Source organism: Equus asinus, chromosome 14 (genome assembly GCF_041296235.1).
Source record: "Equus asinus isolate D_3611 breed Donkey chromosome 14, EquAss-T2T_v2, whole genome shotgun sequence".
NCBI classification, from domain to species: domain Eukaryota; kingdom Metazoa; phylum Chordata; class Mammalia; order Perissodactyla; family Equidae; genus Equus; species Equus asinus.
Window position 1 is genome coordinate 47,041,439 of NC_091803.1, and position 19,275 is coordinate 47,060,713.

General features: G+C 56.5%; 1 protein-coding gene across 26 annotated transcripts in view; it reads right to left on the reverse strand.

The window, feature by feature from the left end:
• Positions 1 to 15,776, reverse strand: part of MMP25 (matrix metallopeptidase 25) — a 28,794-nt gene extending 13,018 nt beyond the window's left edge. For 23 of the 26 annotated variants that reach the window (XR_011494379.1, XR_011494380.1, XR_006513186.2 and 20 more), the window contains exons 1-9: positions 13,947 to 15,776; positions 13,410 to 13,542; positions 11,743 to 11,878; positions 11,363 to 11,655; positions 6,695 to 6,871; positions 6,529 to 6,613; positions 6,283 to 6,365; positions 5,845 to 5,997; positions 5,508 to 5,765 (exon numbers count right to left, since the gene is read on the reverse strand). Coding sequence is in view for 8 of the 26 variants with exons in the window: in XM_070485110.1 (XP_070341211.1) it covers positions 5,508 to 5,765; positions 5,845 to 5,997; positions 6,283 to 6,365; positions 6,529 to 6,613; positions 6,695 to 6,871; positions 11,363 to 11,655; positions 11,743 to 11,878; positions 13,410 to 13,542; positions 13,947 to 14,036 (1,408 nt within the window). In the remaining 18 variants the exon portion in view is untranslated. Of the gene's footprint in view, positions 1 to 6; positions 5,345 to 5,507; positions 5,766 to 5,844; positions 5,998 to 6,282; positions 6,366 to 6,528; positions 6,614 to 6,694; positions 6,872 to 11,362; positions 11,656 to 11,742; positions 11,879 to 13,409; positions 13,543 to 13,946 lie in introns of those variants that run through there. The other 3 variants (XM_070485112.1, XM_014833188.3, XM_070485111.1) reach the window with 3 other exon arrangements.
• Positions 15,777 to 19,275: the final 3,499 nt, after the last annotated feature.

Consider the following 19,275-nt stretch of genomic DNA (forward strand, 5'->3'; position numbering starts at 1 on the left):
CTGTGTCCGTGTTTGTTTGACAGAGAAAGAGTCAGAGGGAAGACAAAGAAGGAAGAAAAGACAAGGAGACAGAGGTCTGAGTGTCCTGGAAGGGGAGGACATGTCCCTTCCGCTGGGGGTCCCTGGCCATGGCCCCTCCACTCTCTGAGCTGGGGTGGGAATCTCTGAGCCCAGTAAAGGGCCTCTTCCCCCCACCCCATCAGCCTGAGACAAGGGAGGGGCAGAGGGAGCGTCCAGATTTTGGAAAGCAGGTTGGGAATCTCCTGGAGCTTCTGAGAATGAAGTCAGCCAGGTGGGGGTCCAGGTACTGGGAATGCCCACCAGGCCTCTTGAAAGGGGAGCCCCTCAGCTCCAAAGTCCAGAGAAGGTTCTGTCGTGGCTCCTAGCTCAGGACACAGCACAACCTGAGGACCCCTGAGGTGGGCCCCCCAGACCTGGGACCTATGTAGACTGCCACATAGGCCCCTGCAGGGGCAGCTGGTGACTATGCCTGTCTGCCCCTGAGACAGGATAAGACCCTCAGGAGGGACTGAAGCAAACCTTGCTGACCAAGTGGGCCCATCAGATCAGGCTCTCTTAGGCCTCCTAGGGCCTCACAATCCTGAGACACCTGTGTAGGAGCCCCCCAGGCCCTGGTCAGCCCCACACGGTTAGCCTTACACACAGCCTGGTCACCACCTAGCTCTTCCTTAACACTCAACTCGGGGTCAAAGCAGCTCAGCACAGCCATTGTCCTGCCCTCTATGCTGGGGTCACAGGGCTGCCATGAAAAGACCCACAGACTGGGTGGCTAAACATGAATCTCTTCTCTTAACTTCTGGGGGCTGGAGGGGGAAATCAAGGTGTTGGCAGAGTTGGTTCCTTCCGAGGGCTGAGAGGGGACGATGTGTTCCAGGCCTCTCTCGTAGGCCTGTAGGTGGTCGTCTTCGTGAGCACAGGGCGTTCTCCCTGTATACATACCTGAGTCCAAACTTCCCCTTTTTATAAGGACACCAGTTGTATTGGATTAGGGCCCACCCTAACGACCTCATTTTAACTTCATTCCCTCTGTGAAGACACTATCTCCTACTAAGGTCACAATCTGAGGTGCTGGGAGTTAGGACTTCAGCATATGAATTTGGGGGACACAATTCAACCCCTGACACACTCAAAGAGTACTCAGGCTTCTGAGGGGCCACCTGTGTGAGCCTCAGAGGGACAGACCTACAATCACACTTTCTGGGTGAAAGCTCCGCTTGGGTTAAGTAGACCCCAGCTCATGTCTCCCTGACCCTTCAGAGCCCAGTCAAACATCTGAACCCCTCTCCACACCCAGGAAGTCCAGACCCTTCCCTGGGCCATCTTTGAAATGTTGGAGTCTTTTGTTTTTTTCAGGAGAGATTGGCCCTGAGCTAACATCTGTTGCCAAACTTCCTCTTTCTTTTTCCTCCCCAAAGCCCCCCAGTACGTAGTCATATACTCTAGCTGTAGGTCCTTCCGGTTGTGCTGTGTGGGGTGCCGCCTCAGCATGGCTTGAGGAGTGGTGTGTGGGTCCGCATCCTGGATCTGAAGCAGCGAACCCCAGGCCACCGAAGCGGAGCATTAGAACTTAACCACTCGGCCATGGGGCCAGCCTGGTCGGTCTTTGAATTCCAGGGTTGGCGAGAGAAGAGAACTGCTCTGCTTCAGCTACAAGCAATATTTCTGGCCTTCATCTCCATAATCCTAGCTCCCTGATCCCACGTGGGAATCGGCACCTTCAGGACTGCCTCACAAAGGCCACCATCTGAAGACACCTGTGTTTCACTGGGAATTGTAGCTTTTTAAAAATAGCTTTAGTGAGATATAATTCACATACGATACACTTCACTCATTAAAGTGTATGATTCAATGCAGAGAACTGTTCAGCCATCATCACAATCAATTTCAGAAACTTTCACCACCTGAAAAAGAAATTCCTCAACCCATGGGGCTGCCCCAGTGGCCTAGTGATTAAGTTCAGTGAGCTCCACGTCAGCGGCCCAGGTTTGCTTCCCCGGCATGGACCTATACCACTCATCTATCAGTGGCCATGCCATGACAGTGGCTCACAGACAAAATGGAGGAAGACTGGCAATAGATGTTAGCTCAGGGCAAATCTTCCTCAGCAAAGAAAAGAAAAAAAGAAATTCCTTACCCCTTAGCCATCATCCCTTAATCCTCACATCCCCACCCCTCACCTGGCCTAGGAAACCAGTCATCTACTCTGTCTCTATGGATTTTCTTGTTCTGCACATTTCATATAAGGAAATCATACACTATGGGGCCCACTGTATCTGACTTCTTTCCCTTAGCCTAGAATTTTCAGGATTCATCCACATTGCAGTGGGTGTCAGGGCTGCATTCCTTTTTATGACTGAATAATATTCCACTGTATGGATGGACCACATTTTGTTTGTCTATTCACCTATTGATGGACATTTTGGGTGTTTCCACATTTTGGCTACTATGAGTAACGCTGCTGTGAACATTCATGTGCAAGTTTCTGTGTGGACAGACGTTAATCTCTTGAGTCTACAACAAGAAGTGGAATTGCTGGGTCATATGGTAAGTATGTGTTCAACTTTTTGAGATAGCACCAGACTGTTTTCCAATTGGCAACACCAGCTTACATTCCCAGCAGCAGGGGATGAAAATTTCAATGTCCCACATTCTCACCAACACTTACTGTTACATCTTTTTGATTCTAGTCATCCTGGTGTGTGTGAAGTGGTATTCATTATGGTTTTGATTTGCATGTCTCTCATGACTAATGTTTTTTTTTTTTTTTAAAGATTGGCACCTGGGCTAACAACTGTTGCCAATCTTTTTTTTTTTTTCTGCTCTATCTCCCCAAACCCCCCCGTACACAGCTGTATATCTTAGTTGCATGTCCTTCTAGTTGTGGGATGTGGGCCGCCGCCTCAACGTGGCCTGACGAGCAGTGCCATGTCTGCGCCCAGGATCCGAACCCTGGACTGCCACAGTTGAGCGCGCGAACTTAACCACTCGGCCACAGAGCCGGCCCCCTCTCATGACTAATGTTGAGCAGCTTTTCATGTGCTCATTGGCCATTTGTACACCTCCCTTGGAGAAATATATACTCGGATCCTTTGCCCATTTTTAGATAGGGTTATTTTTGTTTTTGCTATCAAGTTGTAGGAGTAGTTTATATATTCTGGAGATAGTCACTTTTCAGATTATCATTTAAAATACTTTTTCACATTCTATGGGTTGTCTTTTCACTTTTTTTGTGGTGTCCTTTGAAGCACAATACGAGACTGCACCATTTTTGAAATAAAATCAATCCATCTGACACGGCATTTTTGTGTAGTAGATGTAATCATTCTTAAAGGCTGGGGAAAGAGAACTTTCCATGTGGCACTGGAAGCAGCCTCACATTTCACATTGGACGCCTCTCCTCTGGGCTCCCCCAAAAGACTTTTGGGTTCCTCTCTCTGCTTCCTCCTCCCATTCACTCTCCTCCCGTCCGCCAACCTGCCACCCGCCAACTCCAGATTCAATGTCTTCAGCAAAGCAGAGCGCTTCTGGTCCATCAAGTCCCTGCCACCAAACCTCACCCCAGGCCCATCAGTGCTCAGAAGAAATGAAGGGTTTTCTGTACAGTTATTTTTATTGTCCTGGATGAGGCTCAAAACCTTTGAAAGTGTAAGTTTCTCTCTCCTTACACTTCGAAAGGATCCTGACAGAGACTCAATTTCTGGTTGTCTGGTGACTTAGCATTCTCAGCTCATGGGCTGGTGGAAGACACCTGGCTGTGCCCTCGGACTCGTCTGGTTGTCATGACCAACAGCGGGCAACGTCCCTGCTCACTGGGACTGCAGCCCACAGCCTCGGCTCTGGACAGCTCTGTGGGGCCACTGTGGCTGGATGGCAGTCCAAGAAGTCGCTGCTAAGTGACCCCAACCACGGGGGATGGACCTCTCTCAAGCAAAGCCATCATCTTAGCTCTGTAGAGAACATGAAGTGGTGGGCCCCTGGGAGGGAGAACATGGGAGAGACACACAAAAGCCACAGGACAGAGTCCGGAGCTGCTGGCTCAGCTCCCTTGTCCAGCAGGCAACCCACCCCCTCACCCTGTTCAAATGGCTCCACTCCCAGAGTGAGGATTCGGAGTGAGGACATGGCATCTGCATAAGTTCCTTGGGTGACTCTGATGAGGAATATTCCAGAGCCACAGTTCCAGAGGCGCTGATTTACACCATGAATTCTGTAGGGACTAGGGGCATGATTGAGGTGGCCCAGATTCAACCCACTCATCAGCAAGATTTGCTGAGGATGCAAAGACCCTGATTGAGAGGGAGCTCAGTCCAGTGTCTTTCCTCCAGCCCTGAGCTGATGGGGGCCCAGGAGTTCTCCCTGAGGGAAGCGGCAGACACTCCAGTGTGGAGGCTTCTGCAGGGCTAGGAGGGTGTCCTATTGAATGGGGGCAGTTCTGGGTTCAGGGTGGTGACCAGCAAGGAGGTCCAAGGGGCCCAGATTGTGGAGGGTCGCCTGTGTAGCCACTGAAGTCACCCAGATAATGGGCACTGGTGCCCAGGGGTGGTCTCAGGGCTGGGTCCAGGGTCCCCACCTATGTGGTGTTGACTGAAGTGTCATGGAGGCAGGACAGGGTGAGAAACTTCTGAGAAAGAGCACCAGGTGGAGAGAGGACCAGGGATCAGCTTCCAAGCAGGCCTGTCCTCTATAGACCCAAACAGCCTGGAGCCGCTGTGGCCGGGCGGGGCAAGGGCGACAAGGGGGCAGCCGCCTGAGCTGTGAGAAAGGCTAGCTATTCCGGGAAAAGGAGAGTCCTGGGGGGCAGTGCGCCTCCCGCAGACTGGGGCCAGGCCGCTGGGTTTCCGGCGGCGCAGATCTGGGGGAAGTGAGTATGTCGCCCCGCTTGCCCAGCCTTTGTCCCCTGTCCCCAGGGCTTAGCTCCACTTGCATCCGCCCAGCTGCATCCGCGCCCAGCCCCGCCCCTGGGAACAGAGGATGGAGCTGGGCAGCGATGCACCAGCCACAGCGCCCCCAGCAGGAGATCTGACGCCTTCCACATGGCGGCCTGGCCCCAGTCAGCGGGAGGCGACGACCCCCACCAACAGGGACAGCAGGGGTAGCAGGAGGGGCACGGACCCCCTCCCCGCGGCCTGATTGAGCTCGCACTGACAATCGCAGGGTCCAGGCTTGAGAGTGGCTTTGGGGGGCCTGGGCGCGCGAGGGCCAGCTCTCGGGGCCGGGCAGTCCAGCCACTTGGGGCCCATGGGTTGGGGCGAGTCCGGCTCGGCCTGGACGCTGCCCTTGGGAAAGCGCCAGTAATGGGCGCCCTTGAAGAAGTAAGTGTCCCCTGCGAGGAGGGAGCAGACGCTCAGGGGCTGGTCCGGCCGCCTCGAGCCCCATCCTACCCCTTCCCTCGGTGTGCCGCGCTCTGCCCGGGGCTCCCCGAAAGCGCCAGGATGGCCTCTGTCCCCACGTGCCCCAGGACCCCCAGACGCCGCGGGCTCTCCCACCTGTGTTGCTGACGGTGACATCGTCGGGGGCCAGAGGCGCCCCCTCCCAGAGGCTCAGGTCGCGCGGGTAGCCGGGGTCCGGGCGCGCCGCCGCCTCGTCGTAGCGCCAGTAGCGCTGGCCCCGGATCAGGTAGGTCTTCCCATTCTGCGGCCACGAGAACACGGCGTCCACCGCCTCCCCCGGGGGCAGCCCCAGCTCGGTGAGCGGCCGCGCGGCGCCCTCCAGCCGCCGGTCCTGGAACACCCAGAACTGCGGGCCTGCGGGGAGGCTCGGTAAGCGGGCGCTCTTCCCTCCCGGCACGCCCGAGCCCGGCCAGCCCCGCCCGGGCGCACTCACCGCTGAAGAGGAGGATGCGGCCGTCTGGGGGCCGGGCGTAGGCCGCCTGGATGACCTGCACCTGGGCCGGCAGCCCCTCCCAGAAGCGGTGGAGCCTGGCGGGCCGGGGGGACACCAGCTGTCCCGAGGGCTGGAGGCGCCAGAACCAGGGGCCTGTGGGGACAGAGGGGTGGGCGCGGGGACAGGAGATGGCGAGAGGTCCTCTCCTCCGAGGGTGTGGCTGGGACACAGCCCTGGGTCTCCCCCTCCCACAGCTTTGCGCGAGGTCCATATGGAAAGCAAGGCGGCAAGGGCTCCAGGGGGACCCCCTTGCCCGGGACTTTCCCTCTTTCTAGCACTGAAAGTCCCGCATCCCAGGAAACCCCACAGGCCTGGTGGGTCACCCTAAGTGGGTAGGAAGCCAACTATACTGGGTCAGGGGAGATCACTCTGACTCGCCTTTAAAAAAGAAGGTTTCCCCGCGGATGTTAGCGATGGCGTCAAAATTGCCCTCACATCGGTCAGGGACGGGGAGGGAGGGGCTGTGGAGGAAAGAGGAGGTGAGTAGAGAGGGGCGAGGCACCTCATCTCTTTGCTTAACCTTGAGACAGTCCTACAGGGCAGGGACTCTTCCCACGCCCATCTCAGGAGGAGGACATGGAAGTCAGCAGCTTCCCCAAGGTCACACAGCTGGAGGGTCCTCACCTGTCTGGGGGCAGAGCAGGGGGCGGGGGAGGAGGAGCCAGGGGTCTCCTTGTGGGCTTGTCATAGGGGGTTTGGGGCGCTTTCCCTGTGGAGAGAGTCAGAGAGGTGAGGATCCATCCCCTGCAGCAGAGGCCACAGGGCAAGCCCCCACGCCCTCTCCCTGTACCATAGAGCTGCTCCAGGCCTTCCTGGTCATCCTGGGACAGGCGGTACTTGGTGGGGTCACCCACTGGGCCCTGGTAAAAGGGCCTCATGATGGAGTCAGGCACTGAGGAGTGGCCCAGGCCCAGGGCGTGGCCAAACTCGTGGACAGCCACTGCAAACAGGTCGGTCCCCTCACCATCTGGGGAGGAAGGGAGAGTGGGCTGGATTGTGCCCCTAAATCCCCTCACTGGGAAAGGGCAGCTAGGCAGCTAGGAGTGGGGCCAGTGGAGAGGAACAGCCAGGAGGCCTTTGGAGGTGGCCACCTCTGCCCAGACGCTCCCTGAGCCCCTTCATCCTTCCTGCCTGTGGTCACTTATTTGGTCAATATTTTTGAGTAGTCTTGTTTGGCAGTGCTAGACACACGTACACCGGGCTGCGGAGACCCACAGGGCAGGGTGTGGAAAGAGCAGGAGGAGACAGTCTGGACAGAGGTGGGGCGACCTTACACTGGGGCAGCCCCTGGCCCAGGAAGGCGAGACTGTGCACACGGCAGCATTCTGGGGAAGCAGGAGCCTGGGGTGCCTGCAGGCTCTGGAGGAGGCCCCAGCCCTCAGAATGTCCCCTCCTCCCAGCTCCAGTCTGTGGTCAGAGCCCCCCACTCCCTCCTATTCCCACCCATGGGCAATGTCGGTCAGTCTCCTTGGCCTCAGCCCCCAAGACCTTCACCCCACTCCCGGCCCCATGGTCCTTCCCCTGCCCTCTCCTTCTATCCACACCCCTCTAGTGCCCACATCCCCTCAGTCCTCTATCCCTCTCGCCGTCTCCCCCTCCCCCAGCCTGCCTGCCTCCCTGGGTCCTCCCCTCTCCTCCCCACCCCTGAGGCCTTCATCCATCTGCGAATGTGCAGCTCCAGCAGGCACTCTCCATTCCCACCACAGCCTGCAGGCCCTGGTGCCTGGCCTCGCTCCCAGCCTCTCTGACCACAGAGGCTTCTTCCTCAGGGACCCAGCCCAGGCGCTAGGAGCGAGCCTCTTCACGCTCCCGTCGCTGGTCGAACTCCAGCTCATCGATCCGATACACTATACACAGAGCAGGCGGGGAGAGGCTGAGAAGGAGAGAGGTGAGCAGCCCCCCAGGGAGGCACAGATTCCCCAGATGTCCGGATGCTCCATGGAATCTCTAACTGGGGTCAAAAAGTGGGTTATTGGAAGTGACCCGGGGACTCAAAAGCAGATTTCTCTCAGCCTCTAAAGGCCACGAGATGAGAGGCAGAGAATGAAGTGCATCCATCACAAGAAGAGAAGTAACCCTTGTCTTCATTTACTTCTCACAAAACCTCTACCTCCTATCCCCATTTCACGGGCAGGGAAACTGAGGCACAGAGAGGTCAGGTGCAATGGCAGAGCTGGGGCTGAGGCCGAGCTGTGCTGTCTCGGCTCTCAACAGACACTAAAGAGGGTCTTGGTCAAACTCATATGTCTCGGTGAGTCTCTGTGTTGACTGGGTTTTTCCATCGCTGAGTCCTTTTCCTGAGAAACTGGGGGAAGTTTGGTGTCTTAATCAGGTGGATGTCTCTTATCTCTCACCCCTTCCCTGCCTTGCCTCTCCTTCGCTGTACCCCTTCCTTGCACCCTTCTCATATTTTACAGCAGGGGGAAATTACGCAACTGTGCAGATCCAGCCCCACGAGATTCCCGGAGGCCAGTCTACGAGGGTCCTCGGCTCCTCTCATCCTTGCCCTAGGCCTCAGCAGGCAGCTCCTTTGCACTCTCCACTCAGCCTCAATTCCAGGCCCAGAGCCCCTCAAGCCATTACCCAGTCCCAACCCCCAACTCTTACATGACAAATGCATTTCCTATTTCATCAAAATAGGCCATCTGATGTAATCTCTGACTTCCTGTGCACCCAGGGCAGACAGCTGCATCTCCCTCACGCTCACCTCCTGCCTCCTGCCCTGCCCTGTGCGAGGACACTTTCTTTCTTACCTCCTCTAGGACAAGGAAAGTGCCCCACCCATCTGTCCATCCCTGCATCCCTGCCTCCATCCATCTATGCCTTAATGCACTCATGCATTCATCCTTACATCCATGCATTCGTGCATGCATCCATGGGTTTATCCATGCATCTACCTGTCCATCTGTCCATCCATGTGTCGAGCCATCCATCTATAGATCCAGCCAGCCAGCCAGCCATGCCTCCATCCCCCACCCCTTTCTTTCTATTGGCTCATCCAGCATCCCTGAGTACTCAAGACTCCCTCTCTCTAAGACACCCCCTGGACCTGTCTGCCCCCCATCCACACACCCTCCCTCCCCAGCCAGTTGTCTGGTCAGTGGTCTAAACTCCTCTTCACTTCCTCAACTCCTCTCATGCCTAACCCCACTGTGGTCTGGATTCTTCCCCACCCACTGAGCCTGGAGGCATGAAGGTCACTTCATCCCCAGACGACCTACTCCGCGCCTCTGTGGCCTCTGAACTGGTTTGCTGCCCTGCCCTCTGCTGACCACTTCCTTCTTGACTCTTGTTCTTGATCACCTTTTGAAATGTTCTCTCTGCATTTCCTTTGATTCCTCCTCCCCGTGACTGTGGGGCTCTCCACAGCTCTGCACTTGACCTTCACACTCTGCATTCTCCTCCCAGAACCTTACCATCCCCCGAGCACCGCTGACTCTTAAATCTGCCACCAGGCTCTGCTCATAGCAGCTGGCAATGAATGGCGCACTCCTGCATGCCAGGCCCTGTGTGAGGGCTGCAGGTGAATTACTCATTTAAGCCACAAGCCTGCGCCACCACAGGTCCTGTTATCATCCCCACTTCTCAGATGGGGAAGCTGAGCACACTGAGCTCAAGGACCTTACACACGGAGCAGGCAGAGGAGCCCTGACTTGAGTCCCACTTCCAGCCCACGTACTTAAGGCTGCACTACACAGCCTCGCTGCTATGGATGCTCTCAGCAGATCCTCTACAGAGCCTGTGCGCCCATCCCTGGCTGCCCCCTCCCCCAGAAGATGGCTCTCCCCACTGGCCCAGCCTCTCCCCAGCAGCTGGTGGCCAATGGCAGATTGATCAGGGACGAGAAGAGCTGGGCTCCTGGCCTCCAGGCAGGACCAACCCCGCAGCACTGTTTATGCTCCAGGGCTCCCATGGGCTCTGGCTTCCTCCAGCAGAAACCACATCCTTGTTTGTCTTCTGTCCGCAGTCCTCTCCTGCTTCCCTTTGTCCTGAGAATGTGCCCCCGAAAGACTGTCTGCACAAGAATCTCCAGCTCGAGCTTCTGGGGACCTGACCTAGTAAGTCAGAGGGGTCCATGTTCTAGAGCAAGACACTCGGCCACCGACGCACCATGTGCCCTGAACGGCCCACAGCACTGCAAACAGATGCCCCAACCTGAGGTCACCCCTGCCTTCCGCGAGCCTCCCAGAGCCGGAACCCTGGCCATCACCCACCCTCCCCATCCCCTTGGACCCCAGAACCCAGTCAGATCCCAATCTTTGCCCATCCTGATAAACTTCCTCAGAGCCACCCACTGCCCTCCACCCCCAATCACCCACGACCATCTCTTATCTGGTCCCTGCGGTAGCTTCCTCCCTCCCCACCCCTATCTTGCCCCCCACCGCAGCCAGTGATATTTCTAGAATGCAAAGGCTTCCTCAGCTCCCATTGCCTTCAGAAGCCCTTTGTCCAGGCTCTTGACATGCGCTGCTTTCCAAGGCCCTTTATGGCATGAGACCTGCCGTCCGTCCTCTATGGTGTGGCCCCCAACACCAATCCCTGAATGGCCTGGGCTGTTTCTCACCCCACAGCTGCCACCCCTGACTACCTGGACTCGGCTAGCTCACTGGCTTGCGCTTTCTCATGCACCCCTCCTACCCCCACCCTCATCACCACACCCACCACCCTGTGTACTCTGGAGGGTGGAACCTTGTGCGCTAGTTGGCACTCAGTGTCCGCATGTGGAATGCATAGTGTCACCACTGCAGGGAAGCCCCCCTGAGCCAACAACCGCAGGTCGGCCCTCCCTCTGAGCACCCGCAAGCTTCAGGACTTCCTCTAATGTGATTCTCTGTAGTTGTGTCACCGTGTGTAGCAATTGCCGGTTACTCTCCTGACTCAGCTGCTGGACAGACTTGTGTTTTTGACTCTTTAAGTCCTCAGCTCAGAGCTGGGCACCCGACAGGCCTCTGTAATGGGTACTTTCCTGCGTCAACTTGGCCAGACTATGGTGCCCAGTTGCTTGGTCGAACACCAGTCTAGATGTTGCTGTGGAGGTTATTTTGTAGATGTGGTTAACACCTATAATCAGTAGATGGTAAGTAAAGCAGATTACTCTCCATACTGTCGGTGGGCCTCATCTAATCAGTTGAAAACCTTAAGAGCAAAAACTGAGGTTACCCAGAGAAGAAGGAATCCTGCCTCAAGACTGCAACATAGAAATCCTGCCTGGGTTTCCAGCCAGCGGGCCCACCCTATGGATTTTGGACTTGCTAGTCCCTACAATTCCATGAGCCAATTCCTTAAAATAAGTCACTCCATACACACACACACACACACACTCACACACATCCTACCGGTTCTGTTTCTCTGGAAAAGCCCAACTGGTGCAGCCTCCATCAGTAAATGTAATTTAAACCTAATTCTTAAGGGCAGACAGACCTGAGGAGAGGACCTCTCAGAAGAGGGGAGATTGTACCTTTTGACCCAAAAGTCCAGGTCTCCTCATCGTCGAAGTGAGTGTCCCCAGAGATGGGGTGCTCCCCAGGGAAGAAGGCATGGGCGAGGGTGCCCCCCTGCCCGTCGAAGGGGTAACTGTCCTGGTGGTACGCCCGGGCAAAGTCGATGAGGATGTCGGGCTCACTTGGGCCCTGAGAACCCACCTCCTGGAAACTGAGGCCTGACACAGCGCCCCAGGCAGTCAAGGCATGGTGCATGAGGGTCCGCACTGTCTCCTGGCTCAGCGCGGAGCTCTGGGGGAAGGACTGGACCCTGGGGAGAGGGGAACAGGAGTCAGGTTCGCCGTTCCAAGCTGGGCCCAGCAGGCAGGCCCAGGGTGGGGTGCATCCCAGGACCTACCTCCACGTCAGGGTTCGCTTCTTCCACACGCTCCCACTCAGGGCGTATCGGCGGCGCCGCCTAACCAGCCCCGCCACCCCCAGCACGTCCGGCAGGGAGCAGCGGGGCTTATGCATGGCGGCCATTGTCTCTGGGTCTGTGGAGAGGTTGGTGGGGATGGAATCAGCTCTAGGACAACCTGCCCTCATCAGGACACCAGCTAACTTTCCACCTCGGGACACTGAGGCTCAGAGAGGTTAAGAAACTTGCTTGAGAAGGCCCCACAGCTTGGATTTGAAACCAGGCAGTCCAATTCTGGAAGCCAGCTCATATAAAACTATGATACTGCTCTTCGGGGCGGTGTCACTCTCTGCACCTGGCCCTGGGCGGACTGCCTCCAGGTGGCGCTCAGAATCTCAGGCCAGGATCTGGGGGTCCCACTTCCCTGAGCCCTGGTGGTTTGGCTCTGCAGAAAGGAGCCAAAAAGGGAAAAGGGAGAAAGGGGTGCAGTGAGAACTCTATTCTTTGAGGCTGGGACCCCCTAGGAGGTTGCCCATACCTCACCCCCTAGCTCCCAACTCCCAGGGCTGGCTGGGTCTCTGGCCCCATGTGGCAAGCCATCCCTCCCAGGGTAGATCAGCCTGGAGTCCCCTCTCCCAGCTCGGCTCCATTCCCAGCAGTCTCCTGGTCTGCAACTGAAGGTCCTGCCTCACCTCGTTGGTTGGGGTGACAAAGAGTAATTGAGCACATCCTGATGCCAGCCACTGCTCAGCAGAGGGCAGGACAGGGAGAGGTCCCTTCTCTCGCAACTAGCCAGTGTCTCCTCAGTTCTCCTTCCTGCCCATTTAACCCAACAGATGAGCCTCTCAGCTCTACCTCCAAAATACACACCCTGGATTCAACTGCTTCTCATCATGCCCCACCCACCCCGCCCCCCAGCCCAGGCCACCATCATCTCTTGCGTGGATGCTGCAACTGCCTCCTTCCTGGTCCCCGTGCTCCCCACTCTCCACTCTCCACTCTCCATCAGCAACCAGAGAAAGCTTAAAACTGCACTTCAAACCCTCCCATGGTTTCTCACCACACTTGGAATCAAACCCAAACACCCTTCAAGGCCCCCAATCAGGCTCTTCTTAGCTCTTCAGTCCTCCTCTCATTACAGGCACACAAGCTTGTGCTGACCACAGGGCCCTTGCATTTGCCTGGGACACTCTTCTCCTACATTCTGCCATGGCTGGCTCCTCCTCTGTGTGTCCTATAGTGCTCTGTGTCATAGAGCTCTTCTCAACTCACGTGACACCTTTCAGGGGAGCCTGCCCTGACAGAGCAGCCCCTCAGCACCATTACCATGTTATTTCTTCAAAACACTCGCCACTCCCTGAAAATATCTTGCATATTTCTGTTCTTGATCTGCGTGTGTCTCTCTCTAGAATGTTGGCTCCATGAGAGCAGGGACCTTATCTACTCTGTTCACCAGTGTCACAGGGGAGCCTGAGATGGTCTTGCATGTAAGAGATTCTTGATAAATATTTGTTGAAAGAGGAGTGCCCAAGAACTTCCTGGGTTGGGACCCAAATCAGCATTTGCCCAGCACCCATGATTCAGGTGCATCCTGTGGTTTAAAACCCGCTGAATAAGTGTCAGGTGGGTGCAGAGGCAGGGCTGGGGAGGGGGTGGGGGCCACCTACCAAGGACACCCGTCTCACGCAGCCCGGCAAACCTCTGCATGACCTTGATGGCATCCCGTAGCTTGGCAGGGCTCTGCAGCTGGGCCTGGGCAGGGTTGGGTGGCGGCAGGTAGCCATAGCGTGTCAGCCAGTCCTAGACCACAGGAGGGAACAGATGAAGCGGGAGGGTCCGAGGGATGGGACTTTCCCTTCCCACCATCATCCTGGAAGTCTCGCCCTCCTGTTGCCAGGCCCCCCCGCCCTGAGAGCCCACCTGCTCCCTCTCTCAAGGTCCCGGCCCTCCAGCCCTGGGTTTGCCAGGCATTATATGGACTCCAGAGTCCTGGTCCCCACCTCCCCACCCAAGCCCCTTTCCAGATCTTCTAATCTGGGCCCCAAACCTCCTGATGGATCCAAGAATCCGTGTCCCCAGATCCCGTTCCTAGTCACTCCTTGAACGTTTGAATCAGCCCTCAGCCTCCTCGGGGCCCAGGGATCCCAGCTTGCCTCTCCCAGCCCCGCTGCAGATCCCAGGAGCCCGAGGACCCCGGCACTCACCACGCCCAGGCTCACATCCTGCGCCGCGGGCTCCGGGGCGCGCGCGGGGGGCAGCAGCAGCAGGAGCAGCAGCACCAGGAGCCGGAGCATGGCGCTCTCCTCCCTGGGCAGCCGCCGGGGCTCGAGGGGGCCTGGCCCGGGCCGCCCTGAGGACCTGGGGGCGGAAGTCAGGGGCCCGGAGAGGCTCAGGGGGATCCGACGCAGGATAGGAGGGGCGCAGGAGGACTGGGGACCGCGCCGGGGTCCGGGGCACTGGAAGGCACGATGCTGGGGGCGTCCAGCGGAGGGCCCAGGAGCGCTGGGGTTGCTGGGTGTCCCGGGAGGGTTGAGGGGACGCGGGAGAGGGCGGAGGTCCGGACTCCGGGTCCGTTGCTGCGGCCTCTAGGGGTCCAGAGCCGGTCTGGTCCCGCTCCGCACGGCACGGGCGGCCCCTCCCTCTGGCGGGGCGTGGCACCCCGAGAAGCGGTGATGGCGAGACCGGGGAAGGGGCCTGATCTTCAGATGTCCAGCGACAAGGGGCGGGCCAGGTGGTGGCCCCTGCTCCCCGCAGGACCCAAGGACCCTCCTCCGAACACTTCAGAGCGCGGGTCGGGGCTGGGTGGGGGGCGGCGGCGAGGAGCCCTGTCAGCCGCCGCAAGTTTCTCTTCCCAGATCCTGGCTCCGGTGGCACTCCTCGGAGCATAGCTCGCTTCTGCTTTCTCAGAAGCGCGCAGCCCAGCCCGGGGGAGGGGCGCGCGGGTCCTCCCTCTCCCCTCCCCCTCCTCGAGCCGCTGTTCCAGGACTCCCCGCGGTGCGCAGCCGGCACAGCGCCGGGAGATGTCCGGGCGGCGGGGTCGCTTCCCTTCTCTGCGGAATCCTGGCCCCCTCCCCCCACCGCCCGTCTCGGCCTGCGACCCCTGCCCGCGGGTGCGGCCGCCTGTGGTCACGACGGTCCTTCTCCCCACCACGTGGGCTGCGCGGGTCTCTGGCCCGGTACACGGTAGTCGTGGCATCTCTAGATCCAGACCCGAGGGCTGCTCCGGGACCGCGCCCCCTCTCCGCAGGTGCTAGACATTTAAAATCCAGTAACATCCACGCAGAAGCTCGAGCGCCTGCCGCCTGCCGGGAGCGCAGGACGAAGGACGGGATGAATGGAAGCACCACCCGGAGGCGGAGACCTGGGCACCCGCAGAGCCGCGTCTCACCCATGCCGCCCGGTGAGCCCGGGGCCAGGAGGCCGGCAGCTGGAGAAGGATGGGAGGGATCAAGGCCGGCGGCTTCCTGGTGAGGGGCGGGTAAGTGGACATGAGTGAAACCTCTCTGTCTCTGGAGCAGGGCAGCGACCGGACCCCATGTGTATTTTAGACAAAACAAATACTGAGCAGGATTAGCGAGCCAGCGATGCAAACTAAACTGTGAAGATCGTGTTAGTCCCCTCCGGCTGCCATAACAAATACCACAGGCTGGGTGACATAAACAAGGGAAATTTTTCTCACAGTTCTGGAGGATGGAAGTCCAAGATCAAGGTACAGGCAAGACTGGCTTTTCCTGCCACTTCAAGGCATCTCTCTGAGGCTTGCAGGTGGCTGCCTCCTTGCTGCGTCACGTGGTCTTTCCTGTGTGCCCATGCATCCCCCGTGTCCCTGTGTGTGTCCTCCTCTATAAGGACAGCATTCACTTTGGATGAGGGCCCACCCTAATGGCCTCATTTTACTGCAATCATCCGTTTAAAGGCCCTCTCTCCAAATACAGTCCGGTTCCGAGGTGTTGGGGGTTAGGACTTCAACACACGGATTTGGGGGGGACACAATTCAATGCACAACAGATCCCATGTGTAATGAAAACCTACACTACTCCTCCTGTGTGTGTCTCCTTTATGATCACACCATTACCACACTCACAACACGTCTGCCCCCAGATGTGTGGGGTTTATTCCCCACACCAAGCAATTCTCTGTGACACCAGCTGGGCGTCCTACAATTGAATTCAATTCTGACACTACCCAGAGTCAGTGCAGACCCCCCAGGCTGAGGGCTCAGTCCCACCAGACTGCCCCCACTTCAGATGCCAAGTGCAAGTAGTGGGCCCCCAGGCAACCCACAACTTCCGTAGGCCTTGGCTATAAATCGTAGATTCCCATGACCCCCATGCCCCACCCCCCACCGGATTCGATCATTTGCCAAAACAGCTCACAGAATTCAGGGAAACACCAGTGTTTACCAGTTTATTATATAATAAAGGATATGATAAAGGATACCAATGAACAGCCAGATAAAGAAGTATATGTCATGAGGTCCAGAAGGGTCCCAAGCGCAGGAACTTCTGTCTGGGTGAATTTGGGTGCACCACCATCCCGGCAAGCAGATGTGTTCACCCACACAGCAGCTCTCCGAATGCCTTTTGGGATTTTTATGGAGGCTTCATCATCATTAGTTCCATCTCCAGCCGCTGTCCTCTTCCTGGAGCATGGGGGATGGGGCTGAGAGTTCCAAGCCTGGTCTGTCGGGTGACCAGCCACCATCCAGGAGCTATGGAGGAGCCCACCCGAGTCGCCTCATTGGAACAAAAGACACTCCTATCAGCCAGGAAATTCCAAGGGATTTAGGAGTTCGGGGTCAGGAACCAGGGTCAAAGACCAAATATTAGAACAAAGGATGCCCCTAGTGTTCTTACCACTTAGGAAATTACAAGGGCTTTAGGAGTCCTGGGCCAGGAACCTGGGGGCGGAGACCAGTATTTATTTTTTCTATTCTTTCACAACCCATCCTCCTGGTCTCTGGCCATGGACCCCTTACAGCAAAACCATATACAACTCAAAAGATACTGGCACAGTGACTAGAATCCCAAAAAGTCACAAGTAATCCTCCCAGTCCATCATCATATCCTATAAAGTTGCCCCCCAGGGAGAGGCTACTCAGGTGTGCAGGCTTCCCTCTGATCTGGTCAGGTTCCAAAAGCAAGAGTGTCTCAGCAAACGTGTGGTTCCCCCTTTCATGCATCTGGCATGCTCCAGCTAAGGGAAAATCTCGTCTCTTGCTCCGAGCCTCTTTTGCGGTGTTAACGTAAGTGTGGATGGCCCTTGTTACATAACTCGTTGACTCACTACTTTTCCTGTAGCTACTATTCTTGCCTCTCAGCATTTATACCCCAACTCTCCCAGCTTTGGAAGGTTCAGCTGCTGTGCTGGCCTAGATTGCAGGCAGCAATGCTAGTCTGGCAAGTGCCCCTCCACCCCCGGTCCACTCTCGTGCACACAGGGTGAGGTGACACGGGCGCAGAACTGGCAGGCCATCTTTAGTGCCAGGCGGTAAAGCTGAATTCACTGTTAGCCCTGATTTTGTCAGGTGGAGTGAAGGCCCATCCTGCTCCCGCGGGCTCAGGAATTCTGACATAAGGCTTAAGATATAGTTGCCATCTCTCGTTTGGGAATCATCGCTGTTTCAGGCACTGTATTCGCAGCCCTGGTCATACGACCACTGCATCAGGTAGGGAAAAAAAGGTTGCGGTGATGTCGGGGAAAAGAAGGGAAAAAGTCAGTCATTTGACCAGCATCCTCCCCCCTTGGGAAGAGTCGCAGTCTCACCAGCACCCCTCCCCACCCCCTCTTCCCCAGATCCACCATAAAAACAGAGAAATCCATCCTGTGGGGACACTTCTTTAGCGCCACTCATGTTCACGTTGAGTGCGAGCACACACTCGTGGAGGCGTGGGAGCCAGCTCTTCAGGGCTTTGTCTCCCCCCATTTTAGACAACCAATGTTTCCGTTGCCCGTTCCAATTCTCTATCAAACTAATACCCCGAGGAGGACATCTGTCTTCTCTCTGCTCATTGTTGGACATTACAGGCCTACCGAGTGTGGTCCTTGGCCTGAAGGAGTGGCGACTGGCCGCCCATATTGGTGCAATATCTTCTGCTCTGGGTTTTTATAGCATTTGGAGCACTTACGTCTACGTGGGATAAGCAAAGCCCAGGCCAGAGTCAGTGTCCAGTCCTGTCAGGAACCATTTGTAACCCCGTGGCGCCACCAGCACCAGTCTGACGTGCCTGTACGATCAAGGTCTTCCCCTCAGGGAATCTGCCACAGAGCCGTCTGCAGTCTTCATGGGCCCTGGTGGCCACTCAAGCCCACTCACGGGGATATCTACTTGCTGATTCTAGCCTTCTCCCAAACCCAGACAGGGGCTCTTCCAAGGGGCATCAACACGTCCTACTTTAATGCACCCCTCAAATTCCCACAGGGATTTCCACAGGGGTGCCCCATATGGGCATCCCTTTAATAGGCCAGGTGTCCATTACCCTCCTTCCTGACCAAGTGACCAGGCCATTGGCACCACCCATGAGTCCACAGAAACAAAGACATAGGGAATTTGCCACTGTTCAATTCTTCTATCATGACTGGAAAGCAGCATGCACTTCAGCCCACTGCACTAATTTGTTTTTACTTTCTTTGATCAAACTGGTGGCCTTTCAAACGGGATGTTGTCCGCTCACCTTGGAACTGCCATCCACAAACCAAGCAGCTCTTGTTGGTCAGTCAAGAGCTGTTTATAGTGCACCGTCCACATGATGATAGAATCCAGCAGCTCCTCACACATTCCCAGAGTCACTCCTAGGAAAAGCGGCTCCCTGCTCCTGAGCACTCCTTGCCTTCCCCAGGCACCATGATCCTGGATAAACCATTTCTATTTTATCATGGAACTCTTCTGGGCACGTCATCCCCATTCTAGTGTTTCTCTGACGTCACCCAAGACATCATGAGTATTTCAGGTTTCAAGATGATTTTATGTCCTTCAGACTTCGAGGTAGCTTCAATTTATGTCTGACAGCAAAGTAGTCAATGCCCCTTAATGGGAGTTCTCTAGTCCAAAGTCCCAGTCATCATTGCTGGGAGGCGCTCCCAGGCTTTTGCTGTGAGCCCCAGTGTACACTCCACACGGGGCCATTGCACAGGGCTCTGTCCCGACCAGCACTCCAGCTTCCATTCCACACTGTGTGGGCTCTGGCAATTGTGCTGGCTCCCATTTAGCATGTCCAATTAATGCTGCTTGAGGGGCAGATTGACATGCCTCTGTTTCACAAGACTAGGCAGGGGAAACGTTCCCCAGATACAGTGTCCATCCCATAATACAGTCAGGTAAAAAAGACACAATCGCTTCGCAGAAAGCCTGTTCACATCTGCCAAGTCTCCTAACTCTTCCCTTAATTCCACCAACCCTTATGTTCCTAACTGTGGCCCCCATTAGGATGTCATCAACAGGCTTGGGTCTTACAACACGGGGTAGGGCAAGTGTTCCCCAGTGTGACACAATATCCATTCCCACGAAACATTAGGTAAAGAAGATATAATTTC